The sequence below is a fragment of the Odontesthes bonariensis genome, chromosome 2 (genome assembly GCF_027942865.1).
Source record: "Odontesthes bonariensis isolate fOdoBon6 chromosome 2, fOdoBon6.hap1, whole genome shotgun sequence".
Taxonomy (NCBI): domain Eukaryota; kingdom Metazoa; phylum Chordata; class Actinopteri; order Atheriniformes; family Atherinopsidae; genus Odontesthes; species Odontesthes bonariensis.
Genome location: NC_134507.1, coordinates 19,608,523 through 19,633,453, shown reverse-complemented (window position 1 = coordinate 19,633,453; position 24,931 = coordinate 19,608,523). Strand labels below are relative to the sequence as shown.

Below are 24,931 nucleotides of genomic sequence, written 5' to 3'. Positions count from 1 at the left end.
ATAATTATCTGCACTCCGTTGTTAAGCCCAAACATCACTGCGAGAACGTGGCCCAGCGCAACTTTTCATTTCACCTATAAATCTGATCGTGGCACAACGGGGTGAAATGCTCAGCTGCGCAGATGCTGTAGCACTTCTTACAAGATAAAATGCCATTTGGAGGCAGCACTAAAGCCACTTTGCGGTATATCTGGAGCTCCCTTGTAAAACCAAACGCAGCTCCTTTCACGCCATTCAAAGACAGAGCACAGCCACCAAAAGCAATGAAGCCCAATAAGCAATGAATGTGCAGAAACTTCAGAACCGCACCGCACCTCGATCGGCGGACCGGTGGACGATGACACGCCGGTCAACATAGCCGCCAGAGCGGCTGTAGTGCTTCCCCTTCTCCCTCATGTCCGGCTCTGTCCTGCCTGCAACACTCTGCTCCTGCACCGCAGCCCCTCCCCCTGCCTTCAGTACTGCCGCACTCCGATCAGACACCAAGACCGTCATCAAGGTAGATGACACAAGATGCAATTGTTTCCGGTGTCGAATTTCAAAATAAAACCAGTAGCGGCAGCAGTTCAAACAAATGACTGCGATAAACCTCCCATAACTGAGGCAAAAACACCAATTCATCAGACAGCTAGGCCCGCTTATTTGCCATATTTACTCGTTAGTGTACAAGTAACAAACAATTTTCTACTGAGCGAGCTGCATGTAAAGCGACCATTATTTTAGGCAAGGAAAAACTACTAGAAAAACATTGTGTTTTAAAGGTCTACAGAAACTGTTGGATGTGCACAATTACTGCAAGTCTAGTGCATTTCATACTATTCATTTCTAAAACAGTGAGATGAAAACAACATTTTTTTTGGCTCGTTCCACCACAGTGTTTTTTTTTTTTACAAGAAAAAAAACAAATAATAGTGATTGTTAAGCAAATGATGTGCTGGAATATATTTAAGATAGTTTTATTATCAAGACATAAAAGGAAAACAAAACTACTCCAAGACCCATAGACAGAAGAAAAAAAATTGATCTTCGGCTTTTTACAAAGAAAAAAGCTTAACTGAACTTCCCAGTCTAATGTTTGGCAGTCCAACATTGTTGCGTTGTGTTTAAAATGTGCCATCAGTTTCCAAAACTCCACAAAGGAAAAAAAAATAATAATAAGCAAAACAGTCCACCACAGATTGCACTAAAACAGACGGTTGCGCTATAACCTGATTTTATTGTGATGGTAAAACTGACAGCTGAACTTCCTGTGTTTTTCCAGCCGTTTCTATCTGACTTGACACAACTGAGAAACAATCGGCTTCCCGCAGCTACAATAAAACCTACGGTCCCATTCAAGCTCGCAAACTCACCCTCGACACACACACACATATAAATACCCCCCTGTTTTTTTGCCTGTATTTTAAGATCAAGCATCTACTGGATTACAAAGTATCCTATTTGTCTTTCACTTAAACAACACATGCACAAAATTAGAATTTAAAAAATGATCTGAACCACTGTCTCCATTAAGTTACAGAAAACTAAGTATAGTTTGGCTAAATATATCCTTAAAATCATAATGAGTGTTGACATTTGCCTTTGGCTTTCACTTCACTTCCCTGTCTGTCATCGATTCGCCCATAACTTCATCACATCGGCCCCTCAAACTCGCGTTAATGCCCAAACGACTTACCTTTTTCCAGCGCAGCCATATTGATCACTACCCTGCTTATATCCTTTCAGCGATTTCTGTTTTTCTCCGAATGACTCGCAAAACGTCTTCAGATTAGGAAAATCCAGAGAGAATTTGAGACGATCAAGTAGCCAAATCCATTCAGTTCTTCTTGTGCTGATGGGAAAAGTTGCCCTCTCCTCACCTCAAGTTCTTAACTCCACTCCAACCAAGTTGCGCGTTTTGTAGCCGCTGCGCGCATCTCTGCCGCTTATTCTGTGCTGAGAAATAAAATTCAAACACCAAACTCTTTTTGGCGTCTTCTCGCTGCAAATTTGGAGCGAGCAGAAACATTAGAAGTCAAAGCCATCTGACTTAGGTGGCCACAGCGGGGTTAATTCTCCTGCATGCGGCTCAGGGAAAGCTCATCTCGTTGGATTTTAAAAGAGGGAGTAAGTCTCCGTGCGTCCCCAGCTCAACAGCAACCATAACAAACTCTGGGTGAGTAGCGTCACTGCAAGCAAATATCTAGGAATCTCACTGGAGAGGACAGTGAGTGGATAAGAAGAAAACGCTCAATGCACAGCCTCTGTCTTTTCTTCTTCTGTGAGACTGCATTTGCCATCCCATAATATTAAGCAACAACTCTGTCTAGTTGTTCCCTCTAAATGTTGCACCCACCAGAACACTTGCACAAGAAAAAGTGAATTCATGAGCAATTATGCAAGAGGCAGACAAGAGCCAGCTGTGCTAATATCCTGTATGACATCCAAATTAGAGATACTGTACTCTTAAGTAAACTCTGAGCTGAGGAGAACAACAAGTTCAGTTTTCTTTTTTCCATAGACATTGCAGTTAGTGGCCACAGAAGTGTGGAGAAAGCATGATATGTGCATGCAAACCACACAAACACAAAACAGCCAGAGACTACAGTGACTTGTAAGAGTCAGTCCATCCTGCAGTTTAACAGGATTCCCTCATATGGGATTAGAAAGAGTTGTTGAGAGTCCCCTCTTCCTAAGTCCTTTAAACACACATACACGCACACAGAGGAAAACATCTTACGAAGACAAAGGAGTGAAGGAGGCAACAGCTAACTGAAGCCAGTCTGGTCCTGCTGCTATGCGACCATCAAGGCCACACAGCACAAGTTCACAGCTGATGAATTATGTACACTGTATAAACAGTTTATGTGCAGCCCCAGAACATACATCCTCTTATTTATAATTCGAGCATAGCAGTGGTAGCACACTAAGCCAATGAGGATATTCAGCATAAAGCTACAGAACAAACTCATTCACAATCACTTGATATGCAAGTTGAGTCGAGCTGTATCACCTGGCAAAGAAACTCCACACCCCCCCCGACTGTCCTCTAAGCAACAGCCCATGAACGAGCTCATCAATTTTACAAGCATGTTGGCTCTGTGGTTCCAAAACAAAGTGCGGAGGACTGAAGTGGGCAGCTCAAAACAATGCGACTTACTCTGTAAACTTGGCTCTGCAGAGCTACAGCAGCTATTCTACAGCTATCCATGCAACTGCAGATGTGTTGTAATCAGTTTTACACACAGAAACAAGTTTAGTTCTCTTCACAGCCCGTCATCTGAATGATAAAAAGAGTTACACTAACCTTGTTTTCATTTTCTCACTACATGTTTGGATGAAACTTAAGAAAGTGTCTTTGATGGGGAGAATCAGACAGCATGAAATTTACCGTAGTTAAAAAGAAAAGAAAAAAAAGTGTTTTGCAGCCAAACAGATCAGCAGTATCAGTTTGCCAACAGAAACAGGTCCTACTGGGTTAAAGACTCAAACTCAACAGAATTTAATGTTTGCTGATGATTTTCCTGAAATAAAACGGCATTAGCGGAGACTCTGATAATGAAGTGAAGTAAACACATCAGGAAGAAGAGAATAATTGCTCTGTCTGATCCTCCCCTTGCCTGCGAGTAGCTTTATTATAAGCATGATTAACAGAGCTTACAATTATAAAAAAGAAAAAGAAAACACAGCACTCATGAAAACTAAAAACGTATGAGATATGGCTGTTAATAAAATCTGACATCCAAATTAAAACGAAAAGCAAAGCTAAATGGTAGTATTGCAAAGGTTTGAGAGGTAGCTCTAAGCAGGGGGGCTCTGCTGATATGCGTTATGCTAAAGGAAAGCAGACAAACAAGAGAACAGCAGCTTGAAACTGATGACAAATACCTTCATCAAAATCTGAAAAAGACTCCTCTTTGAGAATCTCTGGCACATTTGCCCGAACTGTGTGATTTGGATACATATACAATGAATCATGCACATGTTAATGAAAATGAAACACAGTTAATGGACACTATGCAACAAACTCATGATTAAAATAAGTCCAATAATCATCCATTAATTCATTTTCAGGACTCAGTGTATGGAAATGAGAAAAAGGAGATAGTTTTCACATACCTTCATCATCTGACATGTCAAGGAACTCATTCATGGTCTCTGGGACATTGATTTTGTGTTTTTCTGATGCACTCTGCAAATATGACACATGTACAAAAAGTACTTAATTTGGGACAACCTTTAAACCAGTTGTAAATTAATAGCTCTGAGCTACAGTGTTGTTGTATTTTTGTTCATATTGAATTACATGAAAAATCTAATGTTCTAATGCTCAATGTTGATATCAAACTATGACATAAGAGATGTTTTAATTCACTGCTGCACAGCTACTCATCATGACAGACGAAACCTGAACCTTAAAAGAATGCTTCCTTGTATTTTTACAGCACTCAAAAACACAAGTTCCCTTCAGCTAACTGTTCAGTGAGCGGAGAGAAAAACAATACAGGGATTTTCCACGAAAAAATCCAGAAGAATACGTTGAATGTTATTTAGTGTACTTGTAAATAGAAACACCTGAAGCTCAGGCATCTGTTAAAGTGACAGGTTCAAATTGAAATCTGTACATATATTTCCCTACACTGACTTTAAAAGAGGCCCTGGCCACTTTTACAGCAAGAGGTAAAGACTTTGTATATTAGGCCTTTTGAACCCACATAACTAACCACCAAATATCAAATGAGGATTCATAAGACATAAACAACAGCAGAAGTCTCTACACAGTAAAGAAATGTCCTTGATCTTTCAGTTGCACCCCTGTGCTGCTGAATCCTTAGCAACCTCTTCCTCCTGTTAACTCTTCATCCCACTGTCTCTTTTTCTGTTGGTTTTCCTCACCTCTTTCCCTCCTTACACACATGGGTTGATAGGATCACTGTTAGTAACCTAAGCTAAATGAGGAGAAACCTTAAGCTTCAATCTAAGCCCTCTCTCTGTCTCCTAATCAGGACAACTTCACACATGTGACACAGCGTGACTGACTGAGTTGCCAGCTGATTTGCAGTATTCACACACTCGCTCCATTTACAGCATTCCGCTGGCTGACTGGCCAAGTTTTGATTTGGGTAAAGTGACAGTCGTGCAGTTTGTTTAAGTATAGCTGCTCACACTCACACTTAAAATGACTTTTCTAAAAAATACCGTAGCAAACAGCAAATGTTCTGCGTCAACAACAACAAACATGTGTTCACACAGGTAACAAGATACAAACTTTGAGTCATTCCATGTGCCTGCAAGATGCAATACTCTCTGTAAGGTGGCTCTTAAAACTTAGATACTACAGAAACGTAGTAGATTGTACTTGCAACTACATCAACATTCAAAATATCTCAAAACGATAATACTTTAAATGAGACACAATTCAATGTAATGCTTGAAATATTTAAGGAATATCACAATATTCAAGCATTTTTCCCCAGAAAGTCAGAAATTCCATCATGTAATTAATTTCAGCTTCAGGCTTTGATAACTAATATAATTTCAGTCAATTAGAAAAAAACAAACAAACACCCCTTTCAAATGTCCAAGTGGATGTAGATTGATAGCAGTGATGTTAGTTTCATATGGTTGTGATGGTTATTTGTATATTTCTACTCTTCTGCCTTAAGGTTTACAATAGAATACTATTAGTGCTGTTGTTTGCGACAGGATAATGATTGATGTCTTACTGCACACAAACACAAAAGTGTCTGGACCATATGTTATTGAGATACTTAAAAGTCAGCAGACATTTGGACTTAAGCAGAAGCTTTTGACTGTTTGTGTATATATCTATAAGTATAAACAGAGCATAAGATTATTGATGGACCAGATTATGTCATTTTGGATCAACTGCCATGATGCTGGAATTATTACTTAAATAAACTTGGGTTAAGTATGAGTGCACTTGGGCAGCACTTATAAGAGGCATTTAACAAAAGGAGATGTCTTTGCTTCAGAGCTGTCCTCTTAAATTGCCATCAACAAAACATGGCGTGTGACAGCTGTATCACCTAACATCTGTTTTGTTGCATCAAACAGCTGTATTTAGATATTTCTGTCAGATGAGCATTAAATCTGTTTGTAACAATGTACATATTTACACTAAATTTATAGTGTAGGATACACAAGGAACACCCTCTTCAGATGTCACAGGTGCCAAAAAAAATGTGCTTAAAGCGTACACCGGCGTATCCTTGTTTATAGCTCGTCTGGCAAGCCTTCTCTTTCTTCAAATCTTCTCTACTACAGGCCAATAATTTCAATATTAATTTAAAAATGTTGGTACTTCTTTTTTAGATTTTTGCATGGTCAGATGGTCTCTGATAGGATTCACCATCATGCTCCCAACCGTAGTCTGAAGTAATCAGATCAGAGATTACTAGTTGTTCCCCGCAACCGTTTTAAAACGCGAGGGACTGCTCCTTTCAAGCAGTGGCACCCAGATTGCCCTCCCGCTCCACTGCCTAAAATCTGTTGACGTGTTTAAAAAGCAGCTGAAGACTTGGCTGTTTAAACAGGCTTTTAGTTAGACGAGGGATTTATTGTTTTTCTTTTGTGTTTTTGCTAATTTATTTATTCATTTTATCAACTTGTGTTGTCTTAGTTTTCATTTATGTTTTATTGTGGAGCACTTTGTGATTCTTATCTGTGAAAGGTGCTATATAAATAAACTTTGCTTGCTTGCTTGCGTACAACACTTGATGAGAATGTTGTTGAGAGGAAGACATTGTCTCACCATTGTGGTCAGGTTTTCATCCGTCATGGGCCTCAGAGTGTCCACCACAGAGATGTACCCAAGACGACGGGCGATGGATAGGGCAGTGTTCCCGTTCTGGGCAGTGAACGACAAAGAGGAAGTTAGTCACAGGAAGGGCACAAAACACACTAACACATACGCAGTAACAGCTTCGGCTCTGTTGGAAAGCGTGTATTTGTGTCAGTGTGATTGCGAACTCACCATGGTGAGCTCGTTGGCTGAGGCTCCGTGCTGAAGCAGCAGGTTGACGATATGGGTGTGGCCCTGCTGAGCTGCTTGGTGTAGAGGAGTGTAACCATTCTAGACAGAGACACAGACACAATTATAGTTAGTCCTGGAAAAAAAAATATGTTAATACAGGAAGATCTTTACTTATGTAGTAATACAAAATGTGTACTTTGTGTTTGTTTTTCTACCTTTGTTTTGCCATTTACTCTCGCGTGGTTTTGCTGCAGGAAGTTCACCATCTTTGCATTGCCATAGTGGCAAGCCACATGTAGTGGAGTGTAACCCATCTACATGAAGGACGGTAGATAGAGGACAAGGCACAGACATAAAAAGGCAAGAAGATAACAAGAAGAGGGAGAGTTAGTAACATACCCTGATTAATGACCTTTTGCGAGCGCCGTGCCGCTTAATATGACAGAATGTGTGTGTCCATGTGTGTTTGCTGCAGTGTGAGGCACATCCTTAAAGACATGAACACCATCCACTCAGATATCACTTCTTCATTTAGATGATAGATGATTGCAGACAAGAGTGTGTGAGAGTATTTTTTACAGAATTATCTCATTCAAATAAAGAGACAAACACAAATACAGTGAAGTGGGTGCATTAAGCTTTAACTACATCTTTTGCATGTGTATCTGTCTGTGGGTGCTAGCTGAGAAAGCTTTACCTTTGTTTGTGGGTTTACATCAGCCCCATTGTTGAGGAGAACTTCTGCAACATTGACCTTATCTTCCTGAGCTGCTAAGTGCAGTGGTGTAAGTCCACTCTGTATAAGATGAAAGTACACACACAACACGAGTGAATGCATAAATATGTTCAGGTGGGAGAAAATAACAAGATGAAAACACATCTCTGTCAGAAAGCAGGAGGTTTTTAAAAAAAACTATCAGCTTTTCTACCTGGTCGAGGGGCCATCTACAGCAATAGACTGCATGCCGGGTGTGTAAGCAACGTCTTCATTTGAGAGCAGAGTGTTAAATAAAGAAAAAGTGCTGTGCTTTACCTTATTGCACACATTGACGTTAGCCTTCTTGGCCAGCAGCAGGGACACGAGGTCCACGCTGCCCTCCTGGGCTGCCAAGTGAATGGGGCTGATGCCTTGTCGCGTCACTGCATTGGTATCGGCACCATACTCCAGCAATGTGGTCCCAATGTCCATTTGGTTCTTTTTGGCAGCAATATGGAGAGGTGTGTAGCCATTCTGGGGTAGGCAAAAGAGAAGCAGAGGTTAGAGTTCGATCAATTCTTTGCATTTGACAGCTGTTGCATGTTTTGATCTATTTCATTGTCATTCCAAAATGCCCGGTTAGGTTTATGGTCAGAGTTACCAAAAAGCAGAGAGGAGGTTCATTCGGTGTTTTCATCTGTTATGCATGAACCCCTTCCTCAAATCAAAATGGAATTCTCTTCATATATTATGGAAAGTTTGAAGAAGTTAAAACAGGCTGTCTTAATTACATCTACAAAAATTACATCTAAATACATCTACTTATTTTTTGTTTTAGCAATAAATAGACAAACAAATCAATCACATTAAACTGCACTCAAGGAGGTGCACTGGAAAAGCCTAAATCTGATTCAAGTTCAGAAGCTTTAATAGATGAGTGGTTGACATTCAGAAAACAGATATTTGACCACAAACAACAACTTTTTGCTTCCTGACATCTAATCTGATTAATCAATAATAGACAACATAAAACAAAAGGAAACATTGCTCATTCATATAATTGTTAAGCTGTGTAAACTTCACTATCATTTGATATTAATTAGAGATAGGAAAACTATCATTCCTCAAAAAGCTTGTGAATGCGCATCTGAGACCTCAGAGAGAAGCTTTCCCTCAGCTGGCTCAGCACATACGTGTTAATAAAATTGCTTGACACAATGTGAACAGACACTATAGAAGCTGAAAAGAAACAGCAAACATTTTGGCTTTCCTTACTTTGACTATTATGACTAGTATCTGCATCCTTAAAGCAACTCTAGAAACATTTGTGAATCTTAAAATGATTTGCTTCTGATGTGAGTTGAAGCACAATGCCTTTTGTTATGAACATTTCTGGGTCTGAAATTGTCCAAGAGCGTTTGGAGGCTGAAATATTGCAGCTTTAGTTTCTAGGCCCGCATGGCATCATTTTGCTTTTAATGGTTGCTTGACATTTCTGTGGGCTTTTGATGGCGACTTTGTTATTACCCACAACTGTAGAAGGTGCCAAAGAGCAATAAATCTTTATTTAAAATAGAGGTGGCAAGTACTGTAAATACATCGACGTGTTTGGAACTCCACTGTTCGGAGCAAGAGGGCTTTATTTGAAATTTCTCTGTAGCCCTGAAGTTCCCAGAGGGCGGGGAGATTTGAGCCAAAATGAAAGAGATAGATTAAAAAGATGAGCTCAATGTGGAAAAGGAAAAGTAACATTCCGCATACCAAATAGCCCCTCCTTGTCTCCACTTTCACTGTGTTTTTCGCTGTTTGCTGTTAAAAATAAATAAATGAGAACACACTATTTCCAAACTGTCTTCCCTCTTTGAATCAAATAGGATTAAATCTTTTTTTTAGATTCTGTGATGCAGAATTTTCATTAGTCAAAATGATGCTTTCTGCTCCTCCTGTCTGAGAGTTGACGAATTGCACATGAACCAGGCTTTATGACATGATTCTGTGATAATTCATTGCCTTTGTTTGTGTGGAAACGCATCTGGACAGCTCCCCTAGTGCACGCAGACCAAGAGCAGCAACTTTAAGACTAAGCCAAATGACATAACAATTTATGGAGGGAGCAACTGAGAGAAAGACAACCAGGGAGGAATGAATAAGAATGTGGGAGTGAAGCAAGAAAAGTACAGAAATAAATAGAGACAGAAACAGATTAAGAAAGAGAGAGCTATGAGGAGGGAACAAAGGAGGCAAAGATAAATGAGTCTCTTAAGTTTTGGTCTCCTCTTGGAGGATGTCACTTGACAATCTAGCTAAAACAAGCCATAGCTCACCATCTTTTCATTTGTCCTCCTTTTATGCTCATAAGTGTCCTGTGGCTTTGACAGACTACTAAGGCCTAGCAGGGGATAAACCACAGCCTGACCATAAATTATTGATCATGTATGTTTTTATTGGAAAGGCTAAATTTATAGCTCTGGAACAGACAAAAAGTGAGTGGTTTTACAATATTGACTCTGGAGTAGTTTGCTGCATGTGAAATGCAGAATTCTGTTTTATGAGAAATATAGCATCTTGAAACCACCCAACCCAACATGCTGGCAGTATGAAATAAATTCTGACTGGCTGAGAGACTACTTGGCTGAGTATTAAGGAAACTCACATTATATGGAAAGAAATGGATTTGAGAGAAATTAAGAGTTAGATCTTCATACATACACACGGACATTACATGCACACATTGTTAATGATCTAAGAAGGCACTGAAAGCATAAGCCAGGTGAAATCCCTCTGACCTGAGTGTTAATGTGTGTTTGTGTGGATACCTTGGCGGCAGCGTGAGGGGAAGCTCCCTGATCCAACAGCAGCAGTGCCACTCTCTGATTATCGTAGTGAGCGGCTACATGCAGTGGAGTTAGCCCACTCTGAAACACCCACCCAAACATACAGACACACACACACACACACACACACACACACACACAAATGCAGAAACACATCCACACACACAGGCATGCAAAACAACAGCAGGTTAGAGAGTCACCGAAGACACACAATGAAAGAACCAAATCAAAGAAATGTTAAGCGATGGAGGAAGATGGAAATCAAACTGAGGGAAATTATTTAGTACTAAGAGACAGTTTAGAGGAGAAACTTCATGCGGAAATCTAGAAGAGGCCAGAAGAAGATGATATTATCAAGTAGAGCATGGCCTTGTTATAAAACATAAATTCAAAATGTCACTATTGCTGCAGTGTTTCAGTTTTACACCTTACAACTGTTGCCACAATATGAGGCAACATGACATGTTTGTTTGATCATTTAAAGCTCTGTATGACAAGTGTAAAGCCATATTAAATAAAAAAAAAAATACAATTTGTTAGTGAATTGACTTCAGCCTGGAATAACAGAAGTATTATTCGAATATCACAGTCTTGGTGAGTAAACCGCTGGCGGCCGTGGCTCAGTGGTTAGAGTCGGTCGTCCAATAACCGGAAGGTTGGATGGGTTAAAAGTGGAGAACAAATTTTGTGTGTATGCATGACCAATAAATTGGATCTTCATCTTAATGAAATACACTTCCCAATTTCTCCTCCAAAACCATTTCAGGGGTGCAGTCAGAGCATATTGTGAGAAAACCAAAATCTTGATTGTCTTTGTTCCCACATTATCCCATGTAAATCTTTCATTACGCTGCAATAAAATCCTGATTTTGCTTTGTGTGTTTGACAGTAGGGCTTGTTTTAGCGTGACACCACCATCCATTGTGGAAGCTTCATTATCATACCTGACTGCCATTATGTTAAATGCTCTCAGATGGTGGCACAGACTAGTGCCAGCAGGCCTGTTCTAAGGAAAGTGTGTCAACGTGTGTGTGTGTGTGTGTGTGTGTGGGTGTGTGTGTGTGTGTGTGTGTGTGTGTATGCGTGTGCGTGCATGCATGCGTATCAGGGGAGAAAAGGCAAATTTGCCCGCAAGATTTTTTGTAACAAGTAGGGCATCTGCTGGCTGTGTTACCCTGGATCTGAAGAAACTTGCCACTCCTTCTCGTAAGTACCCCCACCAGCCTTGTGTCCAGCTGCAGCTTGGAAAACACATCTCCGAAATGGCTCTGTTTACTCTCTTAGAGACAGGTAGGATATTGGAAGCAAACTGTACTATTTGATTAAAAAAATGTTTGACCCTCACGAAACTTTAGGGAAACTAAATAACTACACACGTATAATTCTTTCCTGGATGTTTTGTACTTCATGAGAACATATATATATCTTACAGTTTTTCTGTCATGGTCACAGGAATTTGGAAGGTATATTTGCAAAGGATCTAATCCTGACATGGCTTTTTTGCGGGAATGAAGATGTTTAAGTTTAAACTCAAAGTCTTTTCTGCTATTGATGTGGTTGAAATGCCGTATCCCTCCATCCTGACACAACTCATGCTTTCTAGCAACCTACACATCTGAAACGTTTTTAAAGTTTAGTCAAGTTTAAGACTGCCTGTTTAAAGCGATCTGTGCGCCAGGCCTCTGCACTTTTCAAGACATCTCACCTTTCCAGCAGCGTCAGGCGGGGCTCTCTTCTGTAGGAGCAAACTGGCCACCTCCATCTGGCCGTATTTTGCTGCCACGTGCAACGGACTGAACCCTTTCTGTTGGACACAGACACAGATACAACATTAGAATTACAATAAAAAACAGAGGAATAAATTCATAGGGTATTACATCAGGAAATGCATATTTCAAGCAGCAATATCTCACAAACTCGTAATCAACTTATCTACAATATTAATTCAATGAAAGAAAAATTTCTTTAGGTAAAGCCCTGACTTTTAAATGAGCATCAGATTGGATTGATTTTACCCAAATGAAAAAAAAAAAAAAAAAATTTGATTAAAAACATACATATATATCTCAGCTAAAATGTTTGGATGACATTTGACAACTGTGCGTATCACCAAAGTTTGTTTTGGTTATTCTTTAAATTCATGAATTCACAAAATCATATACACGATACTATTTGATACCCTACAACCAAACACTAACTATGCATAAGAGATTTAGTTAAAAAAACAACAAAAAGGTAAAAATCGCCTTAGAAAGTATGCCAAGGGTGCTTCTACAAATGGTTGTTGCCCAATGTGATCATGTTAATCTAAATTTCCTTCCTGTGTGTATGTGGAGATATTTAAAGACATTCGGTCATATTTTCCAGAGGAATGTGGGACTCCCACAGTTTCCGATTTGCTCTGAAACACATGACCTAATTTGTGTGACTGGTTACCGTTAACATTCACATGACCTCTACAGTGAAAGACTGTTTTAGAGAGGTCGCAGGATAGAGACGTTGGTTTAAATCTTTTAAAATTTAGCTGCTCTGATGAAAAATAGGTTTCATAAACATCATAAATGACTTAGTTTGTGGTTCCCATCCACCAGTTCCTCTATTCCCACATTGCAATGACATCATTTCCCTGAATAGCTGACTCAGGTAAGGTCCCAATAGATGCTCTGTGTGTGTGTGTCTTACAGAGAAAGAAAGCATAGCAGGGTTTACCCTTCGTTAATCTGCTTCACCCACAGAGGTGACCTTTAGATATAGCCCTCATCCACAAACCACACACATGCACAAACCAGTTCCATAAATTCTCTTCCAGATTTAGTTTTTTAACCTTGATTTATGGAATTTTTCAGATTTGCAGCGACCACCACCCAGATTTGTCCAAGATTATTCGTGTTTCAATGCATCGGTGAGAAAATAAAACCTCCCGAGAGAAAAACAAGATGGTCTTAAAATACCAGAGCAATCACAATCCAGGATGTGCACACAATATCCTAGAAATAGAAATTGATGCCCACTAGTGGAGATGCATGGTGCTGAAGTAGGTTGAAAACCTTTGCACTGTAATGTAATGCTTGGATCACCTAATGTCTGTTTTGAGGCGCGTGACGCCATAGGAGCTAGATGAGCTCCCCTTTAAGAAAATACCTTTGTTGAAGATGATAGTGATGCTCCATTCTCCAGCATCATGGTAGCAACATCTTGGTGTCCTTCGCGGGCGGCCAGGTGTAGGGGGGTGTAGCCTGAGGTGGTGGCAGCGTTGGCAGAAGCACCGCAATGCAGCAGCTGTTGGACGATGTCAACTTTCCCCAGTCGACTGGAGATGTGCAGCGCTGTCTGATCGTCCTGCAGAGAGGGAGAAGGTGACTTTTGGCTCCGTATTTTATCATTGTTTGTTTTCCCCTTGACACAGTGACTGAGAATAAGGCTCAGTGTTCTAACCTTGGACTTGGTCTCCACCTTGGCTCCGTTTTTCAGCAGATATCGGACTACATCTGCCTGCCCTGCCCTGGCTGCCATGTGGAGAGCTGTCTCCCCTCGCTGTAGGATACACAGACATACTTGTCAGAGTGGCAGTGATGTAAGTCTTGAACAGAAACATGTTTAAAAAAAGGCAGAAAAAAAAAATACGTTTCTAACAAATTACAGAGCATTAAATATCAAGCACTCACAACATTGGTGGTGTTAGGTGATGCTCCGTGGTGTATCAGTGCATTGACAATGTTCTCATGTCCCATGAAGGCTGCCACATGGATGGGTGTTAAGCCAGACTGCATAGGTGGCAATAATATCATGTTAAAAACAAACATTGGTTCAAACAAAGGCAAGGCTTATTCAAAGAGTGGTCGGAACATTTGCAATTTAAAGAAACAACTTCTGGAGAAAGAAAATGTGTGTTGTAGTACCTCAGTGACAGCCTGGAGAGATGCGCCGTGTTTAAGCAACAGCTCCATTACTTTGACTCTGTTCTTCTTGCAAGCGATATGAAGCGGAGTGAAACCATTCTGCACACGGAGGAAAAAAGAGGAAAAAAGAGGAAAAAAGCTTCATTGTAAAGGATTGTATCATCACTTTCAAATAAGTGATTCACTCATCATAAAACATCTGTGACTGTGCGATTGTGTTTATTAGACAGACAAAGAAAGCAGATTATCATCTACTTGGAAATAAATGTGGACTTTAGAGTCTGCTGTAGATGTGTGGAGAGTGAGGAATAAATCTTAACTGTTGAATCAGTATTCATAAAGATTGCCCCCCAAAAAATCCCCTTTTTATCGCTCTGTGTCAGCGATTGATATTTAAAATTTTTAATATTCATCACTTCAACCATCTTGAACACATCTCGTTCTCTCCTTTCTGTTTTTTGTCCTCAAAAGAATCTCCCATTTGCAAAGCTATTCTCATTCCCTTTCAATCATCAGATCAGAACAGCAACAGCATAGAAGAGGGTTCATTTCCCACCACCTGTTTAAAACAAATACCTTAAACCAACAGCAACATAATACAACTGTAGAGTATAATTTATAAGTGGTCCCTCTTGTCAGGCTGAACATTTTCTGTGAGACACTGAATCCATAAGGAGTTGCCTTTGTGTCTTCATTATCCAATCTAAAACTATGGGTTTGCACTCAAAAAATACATTTTAGAGCACCGATATAAGATTTGTCTCTATTGGCCTGTATGGAGAGTGACGCCATGGCAACATCTGCTGTTAGTCTAAAGAAGACGGAATCCAAAGACTGAACAAGTGCACAACACACAAATTTTTTTTAATGAAAGAATAAAAAAATCAATGTATAAGAATCATTTCACATAACTTTTATCTTTGTAATCAGAACAACATCATGATGCTTGAACTAATGAATGCAAAATCTATATTGCAGATTATGCTTCCATTCATACCAAACAACAAAGATGGGTCTTAGATATTTAGGCATAGCTTCTCCTGATGAGATTCAGTCTAACAGAAAATAAACAAAACTTCTGAATTTGCAAAAGAGACTTTCGTATTTGCAAACAAAATGTTTTGCATGTCCACACAAAACTTTAAAATTCCACTGTCATTCACTTTTAAGATTCTTTTTGATTTCATTATAAAGACATTGAAGCAACTGCATACTTCCCTCTAGTTTGTATTGTTATCTTTTTTAGAATTTTTTTATATTCAACATATAGGGAAAAAAAACTTTTCTATGGCAACTAGCAATAAACTATCATAATATTTCTATAATAATTTCTACCATTTCTATTTTCCCACTATACAATATTTCACTATCATTTTCTGAATATCACATTTCGTGATCAGACTCAAGTTTCGGCCACTCTGTGCCCTCCTTTATCCCTACCAGAGCCTTTGCATTCGGGTTGGCCTTCTTGTCCACGATGAGCTTGGCCACCTTGTAGTGACCACAGTGTGCGGCAACATGCAGCGCCGTCAGGTAGTCGTTTGTGACATCATCCACCGGCACGTCATGCTGGAGCAGGAGCTGTACGCAGTTCAGATGGTCCCCCTGAGTGGCCATATGGAGCGGTGACAGGCCATTCTACAAGGGGGTGGAGAGAGGGAAAGAAAGAGAGGGGGAGAGAAGGAGAGAGCCAGACAAAAAGACAAACGCACGCAGACGTACACATAGACAGGTGGACAAACAGAAGTTAGGTCGTGGCCAAGTGCCGCACAGAAAGACTGTGAAGTAGGTTGTTGAGAAGATTACAGTATCATTGTTATAACGAGGTCATTACAACAATGTCTAGTTTGTTACACTCGTTGTCCTGCGTGGTCAAACTGTAGGACTACGCAGCGAAGACAGGCTGTTCTGGAGAGGTCGCACAGACGTTATGGAGACAATGCGACAACACTACAGCAACAACAAGACCTGCTTTTCTGATTGGTTAACAGATTTCAAATTGCTCTGTGGGGTTAGGAGAACCGATTTAGACAAACAAATCTGTGTTATCAGGAAAATCTGATATGTCTCAACCAAAATAGGATCTATTCTACTCTCTTCTTTTTTCTCTTCCGCCTTTAAAAACAAGACGTGTTTGCGACCTTTTGTTTCCTGTTCTTAGCAAAGCAGCATCTCCCAAATTTATCATTATAGTAGCTACCTTGGTCTTGGACAGAATAGGGGCTCCTCGGTCTAGCAGGATTTCGACCACCTGTTCGTGCCCACTCCTCGCTCCACAGTGCAGAGGTGTCAGACCATCCTGAAAAAGAATAATCACAGCAAAAATGTTGATTGATCACAGGGGACACACGATTTCAAATCCTTGCCCCTACTTAAACTTCACACTGTCAAATAAATGTAACTGCAACACCTATTTTCTAATTCAAACTGAGATAGAAGTTATGAGAATTTTTTACAAGGAAGATGCTGCAAACCACCAAAAATTTGACATTTTACTGCTCATTGCATTTATTTGTAGGGTCTAAGCATCATCTTCATATCCATGTGCCATCATCTTGCAGATTTGTGGTGACAATCAGGTCTCACCTTTGTCTTGGCATCAATTTTGGACCCTCTGTCTAGCAGCAACTTGACCATGTTGCTGTTGCCCCTTTTTGATGCCACATGAAGCGGCATGATGTCATTCTAAATGAAAAGAAGGATAGCCGTGACATGATTATGGTGTAAATGTAATTGTTTAACATTTACAGAAAAAGCTCACATTCACCTTGCCCATTTAAAACGTCTATAAAAGAAAGGATTGTTAGAACATTTATTCAAGAGGTCTGAAAACAGACTGCAATCTTGCTTTTTAACCCGTTATCAGTGTCAAAAAGCAACACAAACACCAACACTATTGCACACACCAGCTGATACAATAATTATGAGTTCACTGTTAACTCTGGGTGGGGCGCATTGAATGTGTCAACACATCCTAATGGCACGTTTGCTCAGATCACAGTTAATACAGCAGTAAATAAGCTGCTGTATGGACAGTTAGAATGAACGATAATGATGGTCTTTGTTGGTAACTAACCAGCCGAATGCACACAGAGTGAGAGTCTGACAGTGGTGGAAAGTAGCAAAATAAATTTACTCAGATACAGCCTGAGTACAGCTTTGAATGACATGCACTTGAATTTATCCATTCCATACCTTTTGATACTTCCACTTCCCAACATTTGAAAATTTGATACTATGATCCCTTTTACAAATATTATACTTAAAAAAATATATCTATTTATCACTTTTAGTAAGTAGTTTTAGGAGGAAAATTGGACAAAACTACACAAGGTAAGAAGTTAAAAATTAAACCAGTGATTCCCAACCTTTTTCCCCCCACATTAATCAGCCCACCCCATCTTAAATGGATAAATGTTCACTGGGCATATATGAAAAAATATGTAGTACAGTTGTTCAAACAGTTTATCAAACGCTGCAGCATCAGCAGCTACAATAACAACACGCTGCTTTGATATTAATAATATAATGATGCACTATAGGAAACATTTGTCACAAAGACAAAACCAGTATTTTGACTTTGATTTTACTGCTTACACTTTTACTTACAGGTCCAGTGTGTAGCTTGTAGTGACATCTAGCAGCAGAACGTGAAAACTGTGATCGACTGAATGCACTCAAATTACCCTCCAAAAGTGCAAAAATGTTTAAAACCCATTTGTGCAAAAACGTCACCCTGAATGTTTCACATTCTAAGAGGAATTTTCAATACAGGAATTTTACTTATAATGGAGTAATTCTTCCATTGCGGTGTTGTTACGTATACTCGTGGAAAGGATCTGGATGCTTCTTCCACCGCTGGAATGGACAATGTAAACTTCAAAGCAAGCCCATCAAAATAACCAGTGTTACTCTCTTTTTCAGGATATTGTACTTGACGTAACAAATGGCTGCAACTATTTCTAACCCAGGGTGCAATTGAATTCTTTTTATATTCCACTGTTGAGATTTTTTTTGCTTTTAAATTGAATATTACCAAAAAATGATTGTTAATCCCAATAATTTTTGATAGAGATCAGCAAATTATGTTTCATTCTTTTATTTTTTTCAAGACAAACTAGTTGACCCTAATACATTTAATGGAGCTTCTCTTTTACTGAGCACTTCCTCCATCTATTTGACAGCGATACCTTCCCGTATACGTACATATTGTGTTGCCACAGGACTCTTTTTTTTTATATATATTCTACAATCGCTGGTAAAGCAGTGTATGACTGTGTTTCAATATTAATGTCCTGCAATTATTTAGGGTTTTTGCTCTTAAGATTAGAGACTCATAGTAGATGTAAATCAGTTTTACTTTATGTTAATTAATCCCTTTTGGTTTGCAGGAAGCCTAAACATTTAGGAGTGTAATAATGAGATTGGAAGGATATATTAAATCACAGAGATTAAACTCTAACTTTGTTTTTCTCTGCTGTGTATGTTTGTTGTTTCAGCATCATACTGTTAATGCATGCTTGTTTACCATAAAAGCGTGTAACTCTCACCCTAGGCAGCAGAGGGCAGAATAAACTCACCCGAGCCATGAAGTCCACAGCGGCCCCTCGGTTCAGCAAAAGAGTGGCCACATTAATGTTGCCATAATGAGCTGCAATGTGGAGGGGGGTGAAACCACTCTGAGGATTGAAGGAACCCGACAAAACACAAACAGACAAGCAAACACATCATATTAGAACAAGTGACGCACATCATTCTTGAGAAGTCAAGACCTCAGGCTTTATAGAAGTCTACAGTCCTGTGCTTGATGAACAATCACACTCCAAACAAGGATGTAGTTTACTGCTTCACTAACACTTTTCATTACTTGAAGTCTTTTCTGAAGCATCAAACATGGGGCCAACTTTGAGGTTTTTTTTCACATGGGCTTCTTTGCATTTTTACAATTCTGAAATATTACTCATCTGAGCAAAGTACACACAAGTTATTAAGATTATATGCATGTATATCCGAGTATATGCATGACAGTTCAGTTTTGATCGCAAATCTATTCAATGCTATTTGCAACTTCCTGATACTTTTTAGTTTTCAAAAACTATTTTTCAAGTCAACCCAATATCCAGTTGTTTACATTTTGAATAAGAAGGAATTTCTTGGAATATCTCCTGACTTAGTGAGCAACAGCTGCGAGAGCACCAAAATGACACCGGAAACAACCTAACTAAGAAGCAAGTGAATCTCACATGAACGCTTTTAATCACTGGAATCCCTTTGTCAAAGCACCCAGAAAGGAAGGCACATGCTTTCCACATGTGTTTGGAGGCAGCTGATATCTGGTATTCCAAGCCAAAAACAACTACACAGAATTTCAATCAGTTAATGTAGTTATCAATTCTAACTACACAATCAGCATTTCAGTACAAACTTAGTGAGCATGTAGAAGATCTTAATCTAAAGTACTTTCTATAAAATCCTCAATAACCTATTTTTTCCATCTTCCATCTGAGTGGTATGCAAATTTGTTTACCACAATGTGCAAGCCTCAGATCAACAAAGCCATTTTTGGATGAATCATACCGGATGCCTGTCAAGCTTGCCAAAGCCAGAAATAAAGCCAACCAAAACAGGCACACACAGAAGGTGGCCACCTGGCTTTGGTGTGACCAAGCAGCCCTGGTTAACACAGAAGCATGTCATGTTAGCTTTTTGCTTTGGTCCCATGCAAAATGCTTTAGGTGAAAGGACTGAGAATTAGAAGAATAAGATGTACATAAAGCATAAACTAGAAGCAAATTTGACTAGATGTCTGTTGACAGCTTAAAGGGAAGTTGATTGCCATGCAGGTTACGGACAAACTGCTAAGTTTAAGTAAATGATAACCACTCTTCATGCGATCACTGGTTATCATGTTTTTCAGTTTCATGGACAGAATGTATTAGGACACATTAAGACAATATTATGTCAACAGTCACAGAGAATTTGCCAAAAATACAAAACTTGGGACAACTTTGGACACCATGAAACCATTTGAATCAAGGAAAACCTTGATACTCAAGCCTCCAGTCCCAGGATTAATCAGTAAGTATTAGTGAAACATGCGCTATCGCTCTGATTTTCTCCATGACTAGAGATATTCGCTACATTAATTAAGCAATGAAGAGGAGGAAGATGGCACTGAGCTAAAATGGAAAAGGGAATGTCACAAAGGGCTGCAGAAACACTACTGCATCAAGTCAGGGGCACTGAAGTGTTGTTGTTTTCAGAGTTTTTATGAACTGCGATGAGGAGACTACATAATGTACAGATAGCGGTGTACCTCTGTTGTTCTATTCACCATCATCTATAGAGTCAGCCAGAAGAGGAGAGAATGAGCGGTTAGTTAGAAAATAAAGCAGAAAAGGGGCCTCCATTGGTATGAAACGGAGGAGCAGAGGGGTGAATGGGCTCGAAAATAATTAAACACAAAAAGTTTTAGTTGCAAAATCTGTTGCTTGAGACTTAAGTGAGATTTTTAAGATAAGATATTAAGCAAGAAATTCTCAAACTAAAATCATTTTCTGGTCTGATAATGCTGTGCATTCACAAATTCTTTTGTCTATCCTCCAAAATAAGCGATTTAAGTGATTAAATACACAAACAAGAAATGTAATTGTGCTCCTTTCACCCTTTCTGCAAAAAGAGAGGAAAAACATTTCAAACAAGAAAAAGGGAAAGGAAAAATTAAGCGAGAAACAAAAACAGACAAAGAAATCTACAATCTGTAGAAAAGAAAAAAAGAAACATTTAAAGAGATTTTAAAATACCAAAACAATCAACTTAAAATCCACCTGCAAAGCTGGACTATATCAGCGTTACTGCTCACCTTGGACTCGACATCTGCGTTGTGGTCGTTCTGCAGTAGCAGGGCCGCGGCCTTGGTGTCGTCCTTGCGTGCAGCGATGTGCAGGGCAGGCAGGCGTACCTTGCCCTTTGTATCATTCTCCAGTAGCAAGGAGACCACCTGGTCATGGCCCTGCTGGAGGGCCACTGCAAGAGGGGTGAAGCCATCCTGCACATGAGAGGAGAGAAGAGTCACTGATGCTGAATGGAGGCTGTAATGCATTTCTAGTGACAGAACTAATATGATATTTGAAAGTGAGCCTGGTCATTTGATGTGACGAGGAGATTATGAAGAGATAGTACTTATATATCATATTTTAAACATTTCTTTAGTTGTAAGCATGGAGCAAAGAAATACAAAACCTATGAATCCACTATGAGTTTAAAAGGGAGCCGTAATGCGTTGTTACCAATAATTCAAGAAATTCAGGTTGTTCTCTTTGTTTCTAGAGATAAACCTTCTCTACAGTGCTCAGAGTGACAACTACTGTCAAAGATAAAACATGGTTCTGTTATACACACACACAAAAAGAAAATCCATGAAAATACTTGCTAAGTGTTTTTACAGGTTCACAAGTTATGTGATATATTTTATTAACAATATATCCAAGTGAATACTTGCTTTGTGTGCAGATCTGTGTCCGTGTGTGTAGATGTTCCAAGTATATGCAAATGGTGGTTGGGAAGGGCATCCCTTGTTCTAGGATGTCCCGCACAGATGTAAGCCCTACTGGACTGTGGACCGGCATGGGAACCGTTTCAGCTTTCTATCTGTGTTTATGCACGTGTTCGTGTGTGTATACGTGTGGTGACTGGTAAGCATGCAAGTGTATGGGTTCCACAGACTGAGCAGCGTAAATCACAGCCGCAGCGGTGGAGGAGAGGCAGCGAACGGAGCGGACCTCATCTGTGACCAACTCAAGGTCACTCTGCCTCCACCAACATACACTACCAATCAATGAGGCTCTGCCTAGGCTCTCATAAAGAGATAGGGGAGATGGGGGAGAGAGGAGGGGAGGAGGGGAGGAGGGGAGGAGGAGAAGAGCAGGCAGCAGAGGGTGAGGAAATACAGGTAAACAGAGAGAGAATGTGAGACAGAGAGGATGAGAAAAAAAGGCAGGAAAGTTAAAAGAGGACAGAGAGACGAGGACAGGAGACACAGGCAGATGCAGGGTGAGTGAGGGAGGGATAAAAGGAGGAAGGGAAGGAAACAAAGGAGGAAAGGAGATGAAGGTGGTTAGTACAACAGATGTAAAGACCACTATGACTGAGGCAAAAGCATGGACACATACTCTACTGCATGACTGTAGAGAGGTGGACACATGACTGACACATACTGTATGAATGCACACACACATACATACAGAACAAAAACATGTACACGTGCACAGTACCTCTGTGGCTATACTCTGGCTGGCACTGTTCTCCAGAAGGAAGCGTACCACCTCCAGGTGATTCTCCTGGGCTGCCATGTACAGAGGAGTGAAGCCATTCTGCACACAGCATGGACCAAAACACCTTTTTACAAACACGTCTAAACAACTCTACTCACACTTATTTAAAATGTTCCCTTGTTCTCAGTTTTATTTAATATATATATGTTTTTTATTATGCTAACTTGTACGTGTATACCTGTACTGCAAAAAATCCACAACCTATGTTATGAAATTTCTTATTAAATTTATTTGAATACAGTAGCACTTTATATATGCCAAAGAAGTAAATTATTTTAGCTATTATCAAATGATTCATGTGCCTAAAACAAGAGCTGGTGAGGTGAAAAAACACTAAAATCAAAAACACCAAATTGTGTGTTTTTATGAAATATTGTTTTTTTTGTTTGTTTGTTTGTTTTGTTTTGTCATGTTTTCTTAGATGTTGTGTTTTGGTTTTGTCGTTCTGATTTCTAAAATAAAATCATTGTGTTTAGCACCTCTGGGCCAACGTACTTATAATTTGACATCAAGATCATAATCTTTTAAAGTGATGAATACCCAAACAAAAAGATGTTCACATGTAAACTAGTCTGATGCTAAAAACTTAGTGTAATTGATACATTTCTCTGCTGTTCTGAGCATTGACAAAACCAAAGAGAAAGGCGCCTGAAATCTTTCCTCTCACCTTTAGCCAATAGAGGTAAATGTTAAATGCAAGGACAGCAGTTTCCGGGAGAGGCCCAGTTGGCATGATGCCTAATTCTGTCAGCTGATATCTTTCCACTAAGTGATTCCCTCAATGTCACTGATACAGTATCATCTTGACAAATGTGTGCATCACAGTATTGTAATTACATTATGTTTGCTTCAGGTTCTAAAAGCATATCAACAGGATCACACTGTCATTTTGACTTTGCGTGCAGATACATGTGTGCACGCTGAGTATATCCCACCTGAGATTGTGCATTGACATTGGCTCCATTAGTGACCAGCTCTTTGACGACATCCACCTGGCCAGCCAGTGAAGCTATGTGCAGAGCAGTATTTCCTTTCTGGATTACATGGAACAACAACGGGATCGTCTGTTAAGCTCTGGCCCACCTGTCATACAATTTTGCTTACGTGTGTGTGACTTTTTGCCACTACTGCCTATATATACATATCCATGTCAGTATCCATGTGCCCTACTGAATCCCATCACACAAATCACATGTTGGAGCTGCTGGCATTCCAGCTCTGGCATCCTCCGGGTTGTACTGCCAACAATGTGTCACTTCCGATCCCCACGTCCCACACTTAAATGAGCCTTGGCCTTAAAATAAAACTACAGGAGGCTTATTATGAATGTGTACAGGTCAGTGTGAAGGCAACATTGACTCTCAAACTGTCCCCTGGCTGCATGTTACTGGGATTTACAAGTCACAAATGCATTTTTGCAACAGCGGAATAAAACATACAGTATGTGTCTTCTCGTACCCAAGGCAGACTAATTAGGAGACAAATAGGAATTTATAGTATAATAAAATATAAATAAATAAGACCCTCTCCCACTCCCCCAGTGGCTTTCCTGTTGTATGTTTCGGTGTTTAAAGTCCCCATAAAAAAAAAAAATCGAATTTGACGATAAACTGTTAGTGTGATCTTGCATAACTTACCAGAATCTGGTGCAATAATTATATAACAGTATTTTGAAATTTGCAATTTTCTGAAAAACAATTTTAAAATGTTCACAGCTCATCATCCACCTTTTGCATGTAGTAATTTGAATTAAGTATTTGAATTTTTTTTTTTGCAAAATAAAGTAAGGAGAGCTTATTTAGAGCGGTGGATGGTCTCTATTCAGGCGGGGCTGACCAATCAGCAGAGACTGGGATTTTTGGTAAAGGTCTAGCCGCCCAAGCGGTCTTACAGGAAGTGAGATTAGTGGCTTTGCAAACTATGTTGAGCTGAAAGTCTTTTATGTGTCATAAACCTTTATTCTAACCTGGCAAGAGCAGCATTGTAAATTAGACTTAACTGATAGCCTGCTCCAGAGAGCTTTTTGTTCAGTTTCAGTTTTAAATAGTTTGAGAGAGGGAACATTGCGCACTAATTTTTGTTGTGATGATAACCCAGACAGCAAAATTAGACTGAAACAACCTTTAAATGTCGTCAGGCAGAAGCATTTCATGTTGATGTCAAAGATTGACACAAAATTGAGAGCATTTTGT

The 24,931-nt window shown here is 39.6% G+C and overlaps 1 protein-coding gene across 4 annotated transcripts in view; it reads right to left on the bottom strand.

Moving 5' to 3' along the window:
• Window positions 1-24,931, bottom strand: part of LOC142395804 (ankyrin-3-like) — a 154,677-nt gene that overhangs the window by 64,706 nt on the left and 65,040 nt on the right. The window contains exons 4-23 of one of the 4 annotated variants that reach the window (XM_075478475.1): window positions 23,675-23,773; window positions 22,680-22,778; window positions 21,269-21,454; window positions 18,987-19,085; window positions 16,993-17,091; window positions 16,607-16,705; window positions 15,847-16,044; window positions 14,407-14,505; window positions 14,173-14,271; window positions 13,943-14,041; window positions 13,649-13,846; window positions 12,213-12,311; window positions 10,490-10,588; window positions 8,010-8,207; window positions 7,674-7,772; window positions 7,192-7,290; window positions 6,977-7,075; window positions 6,755-6,850; window positions 4,099-4,171; window positions 3,868-3,924 (exon numbers count right to left, since the gene is read on the bottom strand). In XM_075478475.1, coding sequence (XP_075334590.1) covers window positions 3,868-3,924; window positions 4,099-4,171; window positions 6,755-6,850; window positions 6,977-7,075; window positions 7,192-7,290; window positions 7,674-7,772; window positions 8,010-8,207; window positions 10,490-10,588; window positions 12,213-12,311; window positions 13,649-13,846; window positions 13,943-14,041; window positions 14,173-14,271; window positions 14,407-14,505; window positions 15,847-16,044; window positions 16,607-16,705; window positions 16,993-17,091; window positions 18,987-19,085; window positions 21,269-21,454; window positions 22,680-22,778; window positions 23,675-23,773 — 2,293 coding nt within the window. The other 3 variants (XM_075478476.1, XM_075478477.1, XM_075478478.1) reach the window with 3 other exon arrangements.